At 44.5% G+C, this 20,845-nt stretch overlaps 1 protein-coding gene across 1 annotated transcript in view; it reads left to right on the top strand.

The window, feature by feature from the left end:
• Nucleotides 1-4,159: 4,159 nt before the first annotated feature.
• Nucleotides 4,160-20,845, top strand: part of ANKRD50 (ankyrin repeat domain containing 50) — a 52,599-nt gene continuing 35,913 nt past the window's right edge. Inside the window, exon 1 of the mRNA XM_056855359.1 lies at nt 4,160-4,722. Within this exon, the coding sequence (XP_056711337.1) occupies nt 4,244-4,722 (479 nt within the window). The 5' untranslated portion in view covers nt 4,160-4,243. The remainder of the gene's footprint in view (nt 4,723-20,845) is intronic.

The following is a 20,845-nucleotide window of genomic DNA, read 5'->3' as shown; positions in this document are numbered from 1 at the left end:
GCAGGGTGTAAAAACCAACTCTTCTTCTTCTTCTGGAGATCAGTTTTAATTCTGGGAGATCTCCAACTGGAAGTTGACAGCAGTACCTTCTCCTCATCAGCCCCCGTTTTTCATTTGCAGCTGTTCTTTCAAAACATGCATGCTCCTCTATGGCACAGCTCAGTCCTGGTCTTGTGCCAGTTATCGGGAAAGAAGAGACAGCTTCATCGGTGCTTCAGTGTCGGAACTGAGCATGCTCCAAAATGTTGGAGCATGCTCAGAAACAGCGCGAGAGCACATTCGGTCTCTCACGCGGGTGTAGAATTTGACACTACACCAGTAAAAGAAAGAGTGTGGATACGAAGGTTGTGCACCGCTGCTTCTCAGCGCTGGAGTTGGGCGCAGAGGAATTCCTGATGGCGACCTCATCCTGGAAAACTAGAATCCTAAATAACCCGGAATAGAGAGTCCGGTCTTTCTCAGCTGTGGAGCCGAGGACAAAGGGCAGTGTCGCTCAATGGGAGTCTGTGTGAGATCTTGACTGCACGCCCACAGCGACGAGGAGAGCACAAAACATTACGGATCGACCTCATCAAACTTCGCCAGAGCGCTGGTTGAATTTGGAGTCTCTGTTTTTCATGTGGAGTTGCCAGATGTAAACAATACAAAGGAAATTTTATTGTAGAATAGAAACCCCCTCCCGGGGTTTTTCCCCTGCTTGAAGAACTCTAGTTCTTTTTTTTTATTCTGAGGACCATACACAGCATATTTCCACGATGTAGTTTCGAAATATGGGTCTGGTAAGCCCTCACCTGGGTTTGCACAGCTGGATTTAGATCAAAGGTCGTGGATACATGTGGCTACGCACCAAAGTTCCAGTCCTGGATTCTTAGTTTATCCTGGGCTGAAATTTGTACGTGATCTACAAACAATGCTTAATATTAAGATTGCCCGAGGAATGAAGAAAGCCGCCGAGACGGGCAAAACTCCCTCCCCCCCCCGCCTTTCACTAGGGTGGTATTATGGACCAGGGATGCATGTTTTGCGTGGAGGGAGATTTTAGAGTTTCAGAGAGTTTTTTTTTTTTTTAAAGGCCTTTTGGCTTTCGTTCTCCAGTTCAGTTAAAATAGAAATAACGCACAGCTATAATCCGAGGGGCATTTGGGGGCGGTGCACACAAGTGGGATCTACTTCTGAGCAAACACGTCTAGGATCGGACTCCCTAGCTAGGGCAAAGTCCTAAACACGGAACGGTGAGGGAGGAACTGTAAGGACCACGAGCATCCCCCTCTCAGCCCGTTTTCCTCCTGGCCCAGCGCCCTTTCCTTCCAGGTGGCGCAAAGCAGCGTCTCCACCCCCAGGCCACGCCCCCCCCCGCATACAGATACCCCCAAACATCTTTCTAGTGAAGATGGCGGGGGCGGGGCTAGAGCGGGGGGCGTGGCCCGAGGGGCAAGCGTCAGGAGGAGCCCAAGGGAGGCTTAATCAGGCAGGTTAAGAGAGGGACCGCGGGGAGAGGGGCTCCCGGCGACTGTCGCGGCTCCGCAGCGCTGTGGAAGGGGAGGCGCCGGAAGACTGGCCCTGCGGGGAAGGGCCGGGGACAAGGCGAAGGGAAAGCGGCGGGCACGCCTCTCTCCCCGCCCGCCCGCTTTGGGGGAGCGGCTCCAGTGACTGCGGGAGGGGACGAGAGGGCAGCCGCCTCCTTGTCCAGAGAAGCAGAAACGGGAGGTAACTAAGGAATAGCGGGATGGTGAGGGGGGGGGTGTTAGTCCAGCTGGAGGGAAGGCTGGGCGGAGGCGACTCTCGCGCGCCGCCGGCTCCGCCCGGGTTGTTGCTCCAGACTTCTGCAAGTGCCCGGGCAGCGCGGGCAAGTCGGGGCTCGCGCCCTGCCCGGCGCGTGGCCCGATCCCGCGCGCGCTGACCCGGCCCTGAGTTGCGCCGCAGCCGGCGGGACTGGCTCCCGAGGCCCCGCCCGGGGTCGCGGCCTCCGGCCCCTGCCCCCCCCCCCCCATGCTCGTTCGCCTGCCCGCCCGCCGAGGCTTTGCCGCGCCGCGTGCCTCCCCTGCGCCTTCCTCCCTGCCCGGCGGCGGGGCTGGGGGCGAGCGCGCCCCGGCTTTGTCTCGGCCGGGTCTGCCGGCCGCGAGCGAGCGAGCGCGGCCGCCCCGTCTCGTGCGAGGAGGCGCTGGCGTGCCTTCCCAGTGGCAAAGGTGAAAAGGGGGACAGGGGGGGAAACAGAGCCGGGACCCGAGGCGGGGATTCCAGCCTGGGTGTGTATGTTTGAAACCTGAACCCTGCGGAGGGGAGGGCAGAGGGAGGCGCGCGATTGGAGTTGGGCGAAGTGACGGGGAGGGGGAGAGGCGGGACGGGACTCCCCCTCCCCCCTCCCGGGGCATGAAAACCAAGTGCATCGGGGGGCGGGGGGGGGGAGGCCAGCCGCCGCTGCTCCTGCCGCCTGGATCTTTGTGCTGCCGGCCGCTGCGTGCGTGCCGTCCCTTATGGGCGATCTCCGTGGTGCTGCTGGCGGCGGGCGGCGGGGGGGATGGGGCTAGGGCGTGTGTCTCTGCGCCCGGAGCGCTGGATCCGGGAAGCAGGCGGACCGAGCTCTCTCCCTCGCCTCGGTGAGTCGGCGGCTTCTTGCTCTCTCTCTCTCTTGCAACCCGAAAGGGGGTTCCGACTCCGGAGCCGGAAGACCTTGGATCGGGGCGGGGGCGGGCGGGGCGGAGATGCTCCGGCCGGTTCGTCGGCTGCGAAGCCTAGCCGACCGGGAGACAAAAGCCTCGGCCGAATGAAAGGAGGGCTCCGCTGATGCGGATCCAACCGAAAGGGGTCGAGCGGATGACAGAAACAGCACGCCGCACAGCAACAATGCGAGGGGGGGGGAGAGGAAGGGGGGAGGCGGAGGACGGTAAGTTGAAACGTGGCTCCGGAGGCTCCCGAATCTCCCAATGCTTCCCATCCCTGAACAAAGAAGACGGCCAGGAGCTGTAGGGAAGTCCTGGCATATATAATCAAGGGTAGGTATTGGGAGATTTTCGCCTGGGGGGGCGGAAGCCAAAGGGCATGGAAAGGTTCTCGGGGAGGCATCTGTGTTTTCTGAAAGAGAGGAAGAGACCTAAGGCTTCAAGGTCACTTTTAATCCCACAGTTGGATGTCCGTCAAATAGATTCCCTGCTGTACCTATGTCAAGCTTTGGGGGGATGGAGCCTGGGAGGCTAGTTATTAGGCTTTCTGTTGCCTTGTATCAGAACAGCAAACCATTAATGGACTGGTTTCAGCGTGCTGGAGAAAGCGATGGGAAACAAAGTCTGCCTAGTAAACCTCAAGATGTGAGTAATGACCCGGTGCTTGCACAGGGGACCTTTACCTTCGGCGCGTAGTCCAGATCAGGAGTACCACTGCTTGGTTTCATGGTGTCTGTGTGCCTTCCAACAAGTGGTTTGAATTGCTGGATGATAGGATCCCCTTGAGTGTGTTGGTAACCAGTTTTCTTTTTGGTGATGCTTAATTTCAGGTTTGGGAAGCAAGAGTGGGTGGCGTGATGCCTGCTGCTGAGATACCTGAAGAACTTTACTGAAATAGCGGGGTCTCAAGGAAAGCACTCTAATATCTCCTATGTAAAAACAAAACAAAAAACCCCAGCGTTCCATCTCATGTTACTGCTAAACGCTCATCTGAAGGACTTCCTCAGACCACAGAAGCTTCCGTGAACTTCAGCAAACCCAGTTCTCACTAAGTGAAGCAGATTCATATCCCTGTAAAGCAAACGGCATTCGCATCAGGAAAAGAAGCCCTTTGTATTATGTGGTCACAAGTCTCATCATGATGTGGGCAGCTTTTTTCATATAACATTTTGGAATGACTGGAATCTAGTGGAGCACAAAAACGTGTGGGAATATTACACGATAGCATCTCAGCTCCCCGTTATCTGCAGCCCTGCGAACTGCAGATGTAGTCATGGCATTGAGCAACTTTTCACACCATGTACAAAATATTGCTGAGCCTTGGTGTCAAACGTAGCTTTACCTCTGAATTGGATGGGCTGTGATGTGTCACGTGCTGTCAAGCTTTTGGAGGGAGAGATGGCCCTTGTCTTTGAGAGACGCCACTGACTTTGTACTTGTGGGGATGAAGAGTTTGCTTAGAGTATTGTCCTGTGATGGGGTTCCGTGCAGCATGTGCATCAGCTTGGATTTAAGGATCTCTCTTAAAATGAAACTTTAAGATTCCTTGTGGTTTCCGACGTGTCCCGAAGAAAGCCCATACGATGGCTCAGACCAGTTTGCTGCAAGGAAAACAGTTTTATTGCCGAGAGTGGGTTTTTCACAAGCTCCAGCACTGCCTCCAGGAGAAGACAAGCTGCAGCAACAGCTCTGCCAGCAAACCATCCATTGTGCTCAATTCTGGTACCAATGCTTGCGTCATCCCTGGAAAGGGTACCGCCTGGGGCGTGTTGTTGGTAGGAGGGCCCGGAAGTGGAAAGACAGCCCTCTGGACTGAGTTACTGTGGCCAAGCTCACCTGCCAGTCTGCAGAGAGGTTTGCAACATCATGCCCTGGCCTTCCACTTTTGCCGGGCTCAGGATTCAGACACGCTCTGCGTTGGAGGGTTTATCCGAGGGTTGGTGGCCCAGATCGGGCGCAGCGGGCTGATTCCAGGTTATGAGGACAAACTGAGAGACCCTGCTGTTCAAAGCCTCTTGCAGCCTGGAGAGTGTGAGAGGAACCCTGCTGAAGCATTTAAAAGGTAAAAAAAACCAACCCCAAAATTGCAATTGGCCCCATTTACAATGTCTTGGGAGTGAATGGCTGGAGTAAATGCTGCTGATGAACCTGCCAAGCTCATCTAACTAAAAGTATGGAAGTTCTTAGTATGCTTTGTATGAAATAAACCTGGCTCACTTATTAGCCTGCTGACAAAGTTCCAGAGCTCACAGAGTGTGCCAGCTGGTTGTCCAGTTACTTTATAAATGCTTATACAAAAAAAAAAAAACACCACCTCTTGTTATATGGAGCTGTATAAATATTTGTCCATTTTGTACTGTTAGAAGCTGTATTGGGTCCCTTGGGATTACAAGTGGGGAACCAATATTTTAAGTTAATAATTTCACAAAGATAGTCCATTCTTGGCTGTAACATAGTGCTTATTAGTTAATGGCCTTTGATAGTTAGCAGGTGAGTATGGGCTATTGTTTACCATGGCAACCTTCTGTAGCATGTATTTAACTGCCTGTCTGAAATGTCCTGTTTGTAAGGAGAATATCTGTTCCTGATTGGAAATCCAGAGATTAAAATTCTCCTTGACTCATGGCAGGGTGTTGTATGAAGCAGACCAAAGCATGTAGCAGAATAGGGTGAAAAAGTCCTGTAGTGGTAGATGCTGCAGACATTCTATATCATTTTTGAACGTTCACACGTATGCAACTAGCACAACTAAGCAAGATTGTAGCCAAATTTGCCCCTTGCATTAGTTTTCTACTTTCCAGGGGTTGTTTCTATAGTCTCTGTATACAGTATTATAAATACAATCTTCCACCTATGCTCTGAAGTGCTATAGTTCACACCATAACCATACCACCTCTGAGTTCTGCTGTGGTGAAATCTACCACCTCAATCTGCTAAATGTATGAATCATGCCTGAGGGCTGGCTTTGAAGCGGCTATCTGTAATCAGCTACAACCACTTACCAAATAGTATGTGTGTACCCAAAGCAAATCTTTAGAGGTCTACACATGAGGCTGTTTATTATTTGACCATTTGAAATGAGGAATTGTGCAAAGTTTAAGCGATACCAGTATTTTATGGTGTACCACTACCTCGAAGGAAGGGTTGCCAAATTGCTCAAAAGCCATGCATCTTCTGTGCTCCATATGATGGTTTGGAAACTACCCGGCTTATAATTGTATGGTAGATCTTGTTTGAAGAACAACCTAGATCATTTTCTCTTCTGATGATCTGACCTCGCCTCTCTGTTGATGTTGACAGTCTTACATGTTGCTCTTTTGGTTTACGTGCCTCGTTTCAGTGGGCTCAGGGATACTTCGTCTTGCTTTTAGTTGGGTGGCTTCTATTTTTTTTTGCTGCTTGTTCCCAGCATGCTAAGGGTGATACTTGATATTTGTTGCACCTGCGCCCATTGAAATCAGTAAAGCTCTCTATACAGCATGCTATGAAACCCTGACAGCTCTTCTCCCTCTTGTTTCCTTTAATATCCAGAGTGATGGAGAATTCTTGGAAACTGAAAAGCTTGCACAATGTGTTGTGTTGTTTTTAGTTGGCATTCATAGAAGGTGTTATGTGGCTTTTATTGTTGGATTTTTCTGTGGACCAATGGAGCTACCTATTACGTTTGCCATACAGATGTGTATGCCTATAGTGAGGAATCAGCAAAGTACTTTCTATGTGGCAGCTGGCCTTAAATCTCAGATTCTATTCTTAGCACCTTTAGTTCCTTCTTCGTATGCTCATCTACCCACCTGGACTTTTGTCTTTTCCCTTATCTCCATGTTTCTTTACATGTTGCTTTACATACGATGGAGAGCTTCACCAAGCTATTTCATTTTATTTCAGGTTCCTCCTTGACATCAACTTCTGTAAGGCTTACTCTGAACCTTTAACTTTTTGAAAAAAACATGCTTGGCAGAGAGCCAGCGTAGTGTAGTGGTCAGGAGTGGTGGACTCAAACCTGGAGGTCTGAGTTGGATTCCCCACTCCTCCATATGAGTTGCGGACTCTAATCTGGTGAACTGGGTTGGTTTCCTCACTCCTACATGTGAAGCCAGCTGGATGACCTTGGGTTAGTCACAGTTCTCTCTGAAGTCTCTCAGCCCCACCTACCTCACAAGGTGTCTGTTGTGGGGAGAGTAAAGGAAAGAGATTGTAAGCTAATTTGATTCTCCTTAAAAGGTAGAGAAAGTTGGCATATAAAAACCAACTCTTTTTCTTCTGTGTTTATACAGCAGCTAGGACACTGATGTTAAATTAATAGCAGTCTAGTTCTCTGGCTTGTTCTGTGGAATTGGACCTCCAAGGAAGACTCTGCAGAGGAAGGCACTGGCAGACCACCTCTGCTTCTCGCTTGCCTTGAAAGCCCCTTGCTGGTATCACCAGAAGTTGATTGTGCTTTGATGGCACTTACATTATGAAAGAGAACTATTGGTCACATTACTCTGTTCTGCCTAGCAGTGAGTATGTGACCAGTTAAAAATACGTAGTCAGTTCATTACTTTCAGTGTATTTTTAAAACATCAATTTCACTAGAACAGCAACAAGGAACATAAGAAAAACCGCACTGGATCAAACCAAGGCCCAGCAGTCCAGCAGTCTGTTCACTTAGTGCCCAACCAGGTTCCTCTAAGAAGCCCACAAACCAGTCAACTGCAGCAGCATTATCCTGCCTGTGTTCCACGGCACCTAATAAAATAAGCATGCTCTTCTGATCCTGGAGAAAATAGGTATGCATCATGACTAGTATTCATTTTGACTAGTAGCCGTGGATAGCCCTCTCCTCCTTGAACATGTCCACTCCCCTCTTAAAGCCTTCCAAGTTGGCAGCCATCACCACATCCTGGGGCAGGGAGTTCCACAATTTAACTGTGCATTGTGTGAAGAAATACTTCCTTTTATCTGTTTGGAATTTTTCATCAACAGTCACGACGCTTCTGCTAATTACAGAGACAAATCAGCCAATTTTCTTTGAAACAGTGAAATAAACTTTAAAGTTGTTTATATATGTTGATGATTCACTGAGTAGTTGAACACCAGCATTAGCTTCCATTTCCTGCTGAAAAACTGGTTTGCAACTGGTTTGCTGTTTGTTTGTTTTGTTTTAAGGCGCATGTGATCAGTTGGCACCATGCCATTCCTCCAAGCATCATTAGTAATGTGCAGTCTGTCATGGGAGCTTTATAGACTGTCACTTCACATGGGATGCTCCAAGCAGTAAGGGAGGGGAAAAAATCAAGAGTATCTCTTCCAGTGACGAATGCTGCTTTTTCTCTTTGGAGATGCTGGTGCAGCACCATCTTGCTGGCCATCTGTAGAGATAACTTTTTGTTGTTGTTGTTGCCTGGTTTACCTCTGGCTGCTGTAGGCCTAGGGCACATGCAGTCCTTATTTTCAGTCTTGCTACAAATGGTACCATAACAAAAGGGTGGGTGCAAGGAAGTTGCCATCTACACTGGTATTACCTCCATAGCATCTTTGACTGTAGTCTACTTTAATTCTTTGAATAAGACAAGGTGCAAGATTTTCAGCCTGTTCCTCTAGAATTCTGAAGGTGGAACAGGGTGCCCATGGTAAATCGTGGCAGAGTAGGCATAGTGACTGGTTTAGTGATTAGCCAACGTGGTGTAGTGGTTAAGAGCAGTGGTTTGGAGCAGTGGAGTCTGATCTGGAGAACCAGGTTTGATTCCCCACTCTTCCACATGAGTGGCGGAGGCTAATCTGGTGAACTGAATTTGTTTCCCCACTCCTACACACGAAGCCAGCTGGGTGACCTTGGGCAAGTCACAGCTCTGTTAGAGCTCTCTCAGCCTCACCTACCTCACAGGGTGTCTGTTGTGGGGAGGGGAAGAGAAGGAGATTGTAAGCCGGTTTGAGTCTCCCTTAAATGGTAGAGAAAGTCAGCATATAAAAACCAACACTACTTCTAATTGTATTGGTAAGTTGTGATGGGGAATCTCATTTGGGTGTACCTTTACTTCTGTGCAACCAAATAGCTGAGAGGAGGCTTCTCTCTCCCCCCCCCCTTTTATTTGTATTTCCAAGGATTGCACTATGTCTAAAATCTAAAAGGAAATAAAAGACAGGTCTCTACATATTCTATAGCGAAGCACTGAAGTTTGATTTGATGGTTGGAGCAGTTAGCGCTGTCTTTTAATTACCTGTAAACAAAGCTGCAGCTTGAAGTGATGGCTTCTCTTGCAGTGCCTGTAAAGGTTTTTCAGGATTGGGCGAAAAAGAGGACGCACTGTTCTGGTCTTCGCCTCACTTACTCTGAAAATCTAAATCTGCTAGTTTATGTGCTGCACAGACTTGTTAGAAACTTGAAATTCATGCAGTGTTTAACTAAATATGAATTAACTTCTCTAAAATTATCTAATGGAGCCTTTAATGTGTCTTGGACTTAAGTGACAGACCCTTGAGAGAACAGGTTTCACTGTAGCCTACAACTTTCCTGATGAGGAAAGTACGGATTAGCGTGCTCTCTGAGCATTCTTCATGTGAAAGATAGTATGACATTACTCCTCTTGTTTTAATAATTTTTTAAATTTTGTTCTCACACACACCAACCCTCACTTTCTCTGTTAAGACATAACTTGTTATGACACCATTGCCACTAATTATGCTGGATCCCTTATTTTCTATAAAAGGTCAGAAACATATGGCACTTGAGAGGCTTTTTGAAGTACAACTAAAAAAGGTTTTATTTGTCTTTTTGGGAGGATTTAGAAGTTAGGTTAGCAAAGCTTCATAACAGAAATGTGGTTAGTACCAGAATTGAGGAACTTGAGAAGATTATGTGCAAGTGATCAATTGTAATTTCCAAATGTATCAAGGTGGTTCACATACAACTTTTATTTTCTACTGAGAGTGCTTTCTCTTGACAGTCATTGGTTTGTTTCGTAAAGTTAAGCTTCTTTTACACAGCGTTTTAGTTGAAGGAGTTAGGAACATTAACACACTCCCCCAGTTTCTCCTTTAAACTGGCCTGGGATCATTCCTTTCACCAAAGTTATTTCCCGTTAAACTCTTAGGGATCACTCAGTCAACCTTAGAGCTATTTCCCTAGGTAACTGGTTATGGATCCTTCCTGATCTAAAACCCAAATGTGTTCCTTTTCACTCCAGAGGATAATCCTCCACCAGAGAGCTTGCCCCTCACACTGCTGTCTCCAAGCTCTGCCTGTTAACCTCTCTCTGTCAACTGCCAGTTCTCAACTGTCCGAACCTCCAACTGCCATTCTCAGAATTCTATTAGAATGCCCAGTCAATCAAGGGGTTCTATGACCAGGACAACTCCTTAGAATGCAACCGTCAATCACAGATAGGCCTATTGGTTTCTGTAAATCTCCTAAGAAGAACACTTATGGATTGTGGTGACACCCCTTCCCTCATGCCCTGATGTTATCATGGAATGAGTCTATGCATCTAAATATGTGGTGCTGTGTGTAGTCTGTAAAAGGAGCCACCACATTTTGTTGGTCGCAGAACCAAGTATTGTGGTAGCTGTAATGGGGAGAACAAAATGTTTGTGTGTATGATCAGCATTTTGGCCATCTATAGGTGTTCTGTACAACATAATATGTTGTCATCTTGTTGGGGCTAGCTGAGTTTGTTACATAAGCAGCCACTATCTGTACTATGTTAAAGAAACTGACACACACTCATGCTATTTAGGGACTTTGCTGATTGAAAAGACAACTATTGGAAGTTAAGATCTCTTGCAAGGGACCTTAGGGTTCCATGTGTTGATTTAATGACATGTACACATAGTCTTGAAGAATTGTTGGATCCTTGGCATGTGGTTAGCGTCTTTGTGGAATGGATAAAAATAAATGATTTAAATTTAAAAAATCATATATTTTATTTAAATTGGGTTTTTTAAATAAAATGCTTTTGGGGGCAAAATCCATTTCATTATAGTCCAAAGGTTATTCATCATTAAATAAGGATTAGTTTTTAATTATATAGCATGAGGCTGTATATTCATGCAATGTTTAATTGGGGGGGGGGAGTAAATGAATTCCATTAATCCATTCACAATGTCATGCTCTTCCAGAGGTTTCTGTAAGATTATTTTGGGCACTTGTTCTATCTGGAAGATATTATCACAGACGCTTGGTTTTGCAGTTCTCAAAACTGAATTTGTGTCTGCAGAGATAACATGCCTCTTCTTCACAACAAAAACATTATAAAGTAAACATTCAGAGTTGAGGAAAAGACCTTAATCATATCGTTCAATCTGTTCCTAACTCCTCCAACTAAAACATTGTGTAAAAGAAGCTTAACTTTAAGAAACAAACCAATGACTATCAAGAGTGGAATAGATCTGCACAAGGAGCTAAGGGTGAGGAGGGAGAGGCAAGCCATAAAAATGAAAGTGAAACCTTTTGAGCAAAATAGACCACAAGTCTTTATGTAGAGAACCATGATTTAAATCTAGTGTTACTGACTAGTGATTTAAATTGTGATGTGATTTAAATCAAATCCACCCTGCTTCTTTCCATAATATATTTGTGTCTGTCTTTTACTTTTATGCATACAATAAGTGTACCTTTAGCACTTGTTGTGGCCTAGCACCAGAATATGAGTTCTAAGTTTTACTTTCCTTTTGTGTCTTCACCTATTGTGGTTGTTTGTAGGCTGAGAAGGGTCAAGCTGTGTGCACAGAAGACAGCTTAATGTCTTTGCTTTAAGTCCCATTGCCTAAAACACTTTTGTTGGGGTAATCCTGCTTGTGGAAATGTAGGGATGGGGGAAAAATTCCCTCCCAACCTCTGCTAGGAGACAGGACCCTTTTATCTCACAGCCTTTCCTCCTCCTCCCTGTACAAGGCAGCTTCTGAGAAGAGAGTGGGTGAGCTGAGGAACGCCCAAGAAAACTTGCAGCAGTCAGCTAAGCCACCTGTGCTGAGGAAGACAGAGAATCTCTGGGCTCATGACCTAATAAGATTCCTTTGCTGTCTCTAGAATGATCAACTAGGCACTCAGTGTGAGCAAAGCTCATCCACAGAAACATACTAGGTTTGAAAAGGCAGTAAAGCTGGGGTGACCGATATGTTTCTGAGCCTTCCCAGCGGACCCCTATATACCACAAACAGGTGCGCTTACAGTCTCCAGCGTCCAATCACTTTTCAGACGGGGATGGAACATGGGAAGGAAGCACAATGGGATGGGGTTCAGGTCTGCCTCAGGAAGACTGCGGTGATAGCTTTGGGTCTGCCTCAGCAAAAGAGCAGACAGTTTGAAGGGTAGCTCTGCTTGCTTATGTGGCAGAGTGGTTTAACCCTACCCCTGGGAGAGTAGAGTACCCAGTTGTTAGGCCTGTCTCCAGTGATGAGCAGGCCTTGTACCGTTTAGTCTGACTTGGGAAAAGGCAGTCTGGTGTGGGTGGAATCCTGTGTGTGTGTGTGTGAAAGGAGCCAACCTGGGATAATCAGTGAACACCTGTTTGTAAGGAGAATTCAAACGACACTGAAGCCATAGCTAGCTTATGTGCCTCAGCCAGGTTTCTTCTTTGACTACCTGGGGACCTGTGCTGTTGATCTGTTCTTTAAAACCAACCTGTAACTAAATATGTCTTCTTTGTTATTTACAGACAACTCCTGCCTCAGTGATCTCCGAGTTCTACTCGCTCACCACAAAACTTACCTCATGGCAGCAAACCCAATGCCTTTACACTTGCTACATTAAGAACATCTTGTAACTGAAGGGAAGGTTTACAGTTTAAAACAAACTTGGTTCCCCAAAACCATAAGAAAGCTGTGTGGTCCCCATAGTTGGTAGAAAAGGCCTGTCACAATGTACACATAATATGTGTACATTGCATTTTCAGACATACATATAAAATGTTCTTTATGTACACATTTGTTGTAATGTGTGATGCCTCAGGGAATAGGAAAGAGCATTGATAATAATCCTGTTCCACCTTTTGGCCATTCATTCGGAAACAAATGGTTGTCATCTGTTAAATATTCTGCTTGAGATGTAGAAGGGTAGTGTTTGGAGACCAAGAAGGAATCCTTTTTAATAAATTTAGGAAACACCCTGTTAGCCTCCATTGGCCTTTGTGCAGTTTTATTTAAATTTAGGTCATGTATAATTATTGTGTTGGTGGTAGATTTTGTTCTATTTTGACTTGAGGAAGGGAGTTGCTTTTCCAAACAAAGATATTTGTGGAAGTCCAGGCAAACAGTTGCCTGATTGCTGGAGGCAGACGTTTTGTTTCCATGAAATATCTCATGCTATCCATTCTTCTTCTGCATGTTTTTCTTTGACTGTCCCTTTCGGGCCCTCTAACTTCAAAGGCTGTGAAAATTATAAAGTTTAAATGCAGCTGGAAGAGAGGACCATTCCTAACTTTAAAACACAGCTGTTGACACAGACTTCCAGAAATGCAAGCCGTTTTAAGCAGGCTTGATTCAGAGAAAATTAGGCATGCCATAGCAACCTTTGTCCACAAGTCCCACACAGTTCAGCGATTCTTGCTGTTAGACAAGCGTTAACACATGAAGCTGGCTTCTACTGACTCAGATCCTTGGTCTGACAAGAGCAATATCATCTTCTCTGACCAGCAGCAGCTCTCCAGGGTCTCAGTAGGAGGCTTTCATATCATCTGTTACCTGATCCTTTTAACTAGAGATGCTGGGGATTGAGCCTGGAACCTTCTTCGTGCAAAGCAGATGCTCTACCACTGAGCTATAGTTCTTCCCTTAAAACATCCTTGTTGTTTGCTAGGCTTGTGTAGGAGCAAACGATCGTAATCCTAAACCAGCCCCTCTCCCTACATGTTCTTCCAAGACTGGTAGGATTGCAGCCCAAATTTTTAGAGTGTAAGCATTTACTTATATCCTGATCCTAAGCATTTTTACTCAGAAGCAAGTTACACTATATTCGGTAGGAGTTATTCCTCAAGTAAAAGGGCATAAGGTTGTAGCTTGAATGTCTTAAATCAAAGTGACTTCAGCGGGAACTAGGCACACCTAACTTTCTCTGGATTGCATCACAGGGCTGCAAGAACTTGTTTGTGTTTGCAGGACACATCTGTAAGAAAAACTTAGGGATCATATGTCTGGTTAGATTTACATGAAGCATAACTTACTTTCATAGGAACGGATTGTTCAGTAAGAACTTCTCAGTCAATGCTGTAGATGCTGAGTTCTGAAAGCCATAAAGAAAAAATAATGAGTTTCTGTGGACATGATCCATTGAGCACTGTTAACATGCAGTTTTTATTCTCACTGCAACTTGCATAGGAATCTCCTCTAAGACCATAGTTTTATGCAGACATTCTTGGGAGTAAGATCCATTGAACTCCTTGGGACATCTGAGTTGTTATGCATAGTGTTTGGCTGTAGTAGCCAAGGGGGGGATATGCTGTGCAACAGTATATTCCATAGTTGTTCCTTTAGTATAACGGGATTCACTTCTTCTCCCCCAAACAGAAGCGACCAGCAGAAACATTAAATGTAAACTGTACATAAATACTGTTACAATGGTATAGATAACCTTATTAAAAATTTAATTTTTCTATTTTTGATGCATCCAGACGATTTGTTCTGTTCAATGTTGAGTTCATGTTGTTAAGCATCTAATCAGTACTATACTTAACTGTATACCAGCCTACTCTTAAATTGATGTTATCACCCAGAGGAATAAATTAATCCTAATACTCAGTTGCATTTCACTCAGTAGTAGAAGAGGGGAGGAATATGCCCATAAGTTTGTCTTACATTGTGCAGTAGAATAAAGTGGGGGATTGAGAACTAAAAGCACAGATAGGAGACTTACCAATGCATTAAAAAGATCACATGAAATAACAATATAAGCCCTATCCAATATGCTTATTTTCACAATACACAATAATCTTGGTGAAGTGTAACTAGTTAGAGCATCTTACCTTCAGTTTCATCTTTGATATGTACTAGGACTACCAACCTCCAGATAAGACATGGATATTTCCCAGAAATACAGCTAATTTCCAAATTATAAAGATCAGTTCCTTTGGGGTGAAAATAGCTGCTTTGGAGGGTAGATTCTATGGCATTACTCTTCAGCTGTTTATTTGAGGCCGTTTTAGTCAATGGAGTGTTAGGAAAACATTTTTCTGTTTTGGGGGGTTGTATGTTTTTTTCTTCTACCAAGAACTGGTAAAATTTATTAGGTTGAAAACTCACACTGGGAGGGAAGCAACATGGTATAGCCCAATCTTGTCAGATCTCGGAAGCTAAGCAGGGTCAGTACTTGAAAGGGAAGACCTCCACGGAAAACTCTACAGAAGAAGGCAATGGCAAATCATCTCTGCTTCTCACTTAACTTGAAAGCCCCTTGCTGGGGTTGCCATAAGTCGGCTGCGATTTGACAACACTGTACACCCGCGTATCCAAACACACACAAGATAGTTCATGTTTCCTTTATATACCTCTTTCATTTGGATAACATACAAAAATATTTATACTTAATGTTGATTACATTATTATTAAATAAACATTCTTTAATTGGTTCACATCCCATTTTTAAGTGAAGACTGGCGAGAATAAAGGCAATAGGAACTAATAAATAAATTTATGAGAGAGGTTGGGATAAAAATGTTTGCTTTATAGCAGTGCTTCTCAAACTTCCTGAAGTGGGCTCTATCTATAAACTTCCGATGGGTCCTGAAAACTGCAATAACTCTGTTCTGTGTTCCTCCTTCTCAGCATAAAACCAGTCAATTCTGAACAAGTTTATATTTTATTTTTGTTTAGTATTTATAAAAATATAGCATTACCGAGCAACCTGTATTTCATAGACATTGCACACATTGTCCAGAGGCAATAATTTGCCATTAAACCTTTCAGAGCTCCCTCTCCTTCCTCCTGATCTCCTACGAGAGTCATAACCCACAGTTTGAGAACCACTGCTTTATGGGAAATAGTTCTGAGCTGGAACCCAAGGAGTTCCTTCAGATAGAACAACCTTTTTATGTGTTTAGTGGTGCCTCCCTGGCTTTTTCTTCTTATTTGTTCCTTATTCTTTGTTGGAGGGGGCTTCTGGCAAGTCCTTCCGGGTTTTCAACTGTGGTTTGTGGAATGCTGCGATGGTTTAATCTTGAAAAAGACCTTGGAAGCCGTATTGTACAGCCCTTTGAGTCCAAGCTTTGCATTGGAATGCAAATATGGACACAGCATGATGTAGAAGTTTCTTTGTGGTGTAGTGCCAGTGTGGCGAAGTGGTTAAGAGTGGCGGACCGGGCTTGATTCAGTGCTCCTCCACATGAGATGCGGACTCTAATCTGGTGAACTGGGTTCCCCCCCTCCTCCATATGAGGGTTAATTACAGTTTTTTCAGAACTCTCCCACTTACCTCACAACGTGTCTGTTGTGGGGAAGGGAAGGCAATTGTAAGCAGTTTTGAGACTCCTTAAAGGTAGAGAAAAGCAAAGTATAAAAACCAACTCTTCTTTCTTGATTGAGAAACAATGGATGAAAATGCCAGGCATTCCCCCTCTAGTACACTTTAATAACACGTGTTGGTTGTGTTGGGACATGACAATGTGTGAACAGGGAATCCTTGGGCATGGTTTTTCAAAGTGGGCATTAGAGAAATGGTGTGGTCATTACTCTTCTGTGTTCAAGGCTCATAGTTAAAGAGTTCTTGTTGGTGTGGATCAGTGTAGTGATGTCAATCTGATATTTTATTGTCTTTACTGTTGTACCATAAATGTGTTGGTAGAAATAAAATGGCCCTGACCTGGATGGCCCAGGCTAGCCTGATCTCGTCGGATCTCAGAAGCTAAGCAGGGTCAGCCCTGGTTAGTATTTGGATGGGAGACCACCAAGGAATATCAGGGCTGCTGTGCAGAGGAAGGCACTGGCAAACCACCTCTGTTAGTCTCTTGCCATGAAAACCCCAAAAAAGGGGTCGCCATAAGTCGGCTGTGACTTGAAGGCACTTTACTCACACACACAGAAATAAAATGAGATGTGAAATTAATTTGAGCGAACAGATCAAAATATATTTACATGAATTCTAAGGGAGAGGTCCTGACTGTCTGGTAAAACATACAGAAGATCCCTTATTTTTAATCCCTTGAATTTCCTCTTAAAAGTTGTCCGATACCAGATGTTGGTTGTCTTACAAAAAAATTCCAAGTGGGCATGTTACTGAAGTAGCTGTCCAGCCAGGCCAGAACCTTTAGCAGTAAGAAGCAGGGAGGAAAGGAAGATACTTTGTTTCTTTTCCACCTTCTGAAACCACAGCCCTTCTGTACAGCATTAAAGAACTTAGGCTCAAGGCTCTCTCTCTCCCCCCCCCCCCATGTAGAGATCCCCTCAACCAACAACTCAAATGATCCTGTAATAGATGGGGAATTTGGTCCAGAATGCACATCTGATGGTAGACATCTCCATGATGGACATTCCTTTCCCCTTTAGGGTCATATCTGAACTGCAGCTTTGCATTATCCATATGGCACTGAGCCATTCGGCCAGCATGCATACACAACAGTGAGCCTTTCTTTGTTGAAGGCTTTTTCTTCTCTATTAAATTTTGTTTAAATAGTTTGAATTTCTTCCTTACGTAAACATGGGGAATCTCTTTACAGTAAGCTTCCATACAGCACCAGGAAGGTACCTCCAACATTGGAAAATTCTTTATTGATGCTGAAATTGCATTAGTTACCTTCCTACGGGGGTACCTTTGAGCCTAAATACTTGGGTGGGAATGAGCTTGGTTTGGATTTTCTGCATGTGTGTGTGTGTGCACACGCATGCCTGGGGAGTGTTCCAAATACTCAACAACTCCTTATTTACCTGTGAGTAGCCCTGTGTCACTGTTCTGCTGGTTAGTACTGGATTACAAAGACTTTAGTTAGAGAGAATGAGGATTTAAATGAATTTTGAAAATGATTTATCAGCAAACTAACCAGAGTGTTACTCAAGTTACCTACAAACTTTATTACTGTGCATGCTGAATTGTTGGGAAACATGTAGCTTGTTTTTGTTTTGTGCTTAAAAATATGGCATAACCTTTGCAAGAATGATAGCCATAACTAGATTTCCATTCTCTATTATGATGTAGTAGATCTGAGGCAACAGCTTAGTTCCTTTGGGATGACTTGTCCAATTTTAAAATAGTAGTTCCTAAACTTTGTAGAGGCAATCCCCTGGAAAATATCCCAGTAGCTCACCCTGAGGCATTAGGAGTGAGCATTCCGTAGTAGTAAATCAGACATCCGCCCACTTCTTCTATACTGAGTCATCACTATATCTTCTACATGTTTGAGAGATGCCTGACACTATTATTCCTATCAGTGAGTCTGTGAACTGTTATCAGTATTCACGTGAAGGCTGCTTTTAATAAACCTTTTTGTGTGCTTTAGATCCTTTAATGTTCTTTAAAGAACATGAATATGGAGACCCCTTAGAGAAGAGTAGATTCTCCTCATAAACTATTTCTTCATGTGACCATTGCCCAGGGTCCTCACTTTTCGTTGTTGAGTGGTTAGCATGTAGGATGATTATTTCACATTAACAACTGAAATCTGTTTACAAGATTTTCCATAGAACTGTAGTTGCTGTTACTGCACCCTCACAGTTCACCTTACCAACGGTGCATGCCTCAGACCAGTGCTCTGGGGCTTGGTTCTGAAATGGAATAGTTGCATTTAAACTGCCCAGTAGAGCTCCCTGACCTGGATGGCCCAGGCTGGCCTGATCTTGTCAGATCTCAGAAACTAAGCAGGGTCAGTCTCAGCTAGAACTTGAATGGGAGATCACCAAGGAATACCAGGGAGAAGGCAATGGCAAACCACCTCAGTCAGTCTCTTGCCTTGAAAACTCTATTGGGTTTCCATAAGTTGACTGTGACTTGATGGCACTTTAGAGTAGAGCTCTTATTTTTTTGTACATTGGGAATCCAGTTTATTCCGTTGTTTCCTTTTGAGAAACCACTCTCCTCAACAGAGCTGAAATACTGGATTAACACACAAACAATGAGGAAACACAGACCCTGTTGAAGCTTTTCTGGGTAGGGGTTTGTACACAGATGAAATTTACAGCCAAACCAATCCATCTGGGGCATGTTCTGTTTTCATGGAACTCCTGTGAGTTACATGGGTATTTTTTCTTAGTACTTCACCTGTGCATATTTACTGTGGACAGACTCTGCTAAATCACTCTCCTCCTTTTTTGGGAGAGGGTCCCTGATTTTTCCTTTTATGGGTGCCTTGTTACATTTTTATGTGTGGAAGTTGCTAGCATTGTTGTTCTTCACAACTCATCTCCCTCACTAGGTGGGGAATGGATCTGTCAAGACACTTGTTGCTCATTTTTGTGCATAAATGCTAAGTCACTGTACAATTTACAGCCCACCATTTGACACACTGCAGCTGATAATAGCATGACAAGTTTTAGGAGATCCAGTGGCTGGCTAAAAATGGGGGAACCTGGGTTCAAATTCCTCCTTGGCCATACGGTTCATTACTAGTGGAATCCTAAAGAATGTTACACCATTCTAATTCCATTGACTTTAATGAATGTGAAGCAGTTAACTTTGTTTAGGATTGTACTGCAAGTTACCTCAGATCAGTCACCATCTCTCAGCCTGATGTACCATGTAGAGTAGTTATGAGGATAAAATGGAGCAGGATGTAGCACGTGTTCTTTAGGCTTCTCAGATCAAGGGCAAGATAAAAATGTGATAGATAGAAATTATGTTTTTCCTTGTATGCTTTGCTTTTAGAATAAGCTGTTGCAGAGCAAATGAACATACTGTACAGAATACTAAGAATAGCCTCCAATGACATGAAATAGAAAGGAGCAGCTTACAAAGTGACCCTTTGCAAATATGACTACCAGTATGTCCCTGGTAGTCTGTTAGTGATTTGTTGAGAGGTATGTCAAAAGTGGGGGAGGGGAAATTGGGGATATCCTCAATGGAATAGTGCAGACCAAATACGTATCCCTCTGTGTGACTTTTATAGAACTTCTGAATGCTGCCTCCCTTTGTTCCTCTGAATTAAATTTAGGCAGATTGAGACAACAAAATTATGACCTCTCTTCACCAGTTTTCATACACTTGCCTCTGAGTTTCATCCTCACCTCTTACTCAGATGCATGTTTCTAATTTTAGGCTATTTAGTTGGGCCAGGATGGGAAATCTGGTGGTCAGCTACTGAATTCACTGCACCCTGGAAGAACAACTTTGAAACCTCCCACCTCGAGATTTTAGATGTGTTTATTACAGGCTTCCATGTTTCCATCATTATTGGGTAGGAATGGACTGGTTATGTTAGATTCTATCATTTTAATCTGTTATTTTGAAATGCAGTTTTCAGCAATTGGTTTTCAGCAATTGGTTAAATAGCTTATAGCTTTCAGCAGTGGAGATTTAATATCTGTTTTAATATTGTTTTTACATCAATTTGAGTATATAGCAGTAAAGCATTCTATTGGCTCAAGTTTGGATCTAACCAGATTTCCTATGGGAGAGGGGTTGATCATGCTGACTTCCTATCCTTACTGTAGCCCCCATCCGCCATGACTTTTTCTGTTTACTTAAGTGGCACAGTACTTGGCGAAGCCCTTCAGTAATCAAAAGGGGCCACTTCTGTTGGCACCATCAGAAGAGTTGGTAGGATCAAACCCTCTTTCTTCTTTATCCTCAAGTACCCTGTGAGGTAAGCTGATACCTTACCCCAATGATGGACTGAGCATGATACTAGTGTCTTACCAAAGGCAACCAGAGAATTGTGTTTGAGTTAGAACTTGAGCCCTTGCTATCCAGGTCGACCACGGCAGTAGGAAAGAATGTAGGACTAATGTAATTGTTTTCTGCTGCAGAACAAATACAGTATTAGATTTTAGGAAACATAGATCAGAGCAGGTGTGTGTGTGGGGGGGGGGAAGGGTACCGTCCAGTGCTACCTGCCTGTAGTTGTTAGGAAGCTCATTGTAGTGTGGGGGCTATTTTCCTTACAGTCATGGAATAATCTTTCAGGAACAGTATCTGAAATGAGAGTAATACTAACATCCCAGGATTGGGCAAAGGGCCATTCAGATTCATTGCCCCAACCCAGCCCTGTACCTTTAAAACTGCTGTCAGGAAGAGGAAGGAGTTGCCAACTCCCTAGCTGCCTAGATGAAGAAAATCCTTTTTCCCTAGGCAT

The sequence above is a fragment of the Euleptes europaea genome, chromosome 9, assembly GCF_029931775.1.
Source record: "Euleptes europaea isolate rEulEur1 chromosome 9, rEulEur1.hap1, whole genome shotgun sequence".
Lineage (NCBI taxonomy): Eukaryota > Metazoa > Chordata > Lepidosauria > Squamata > Sphaerodactylidae > Euleptes > Euleptes europaea.
This window is presented reverse-complemented; position numbering and strand designations above follow the sequence as displayed.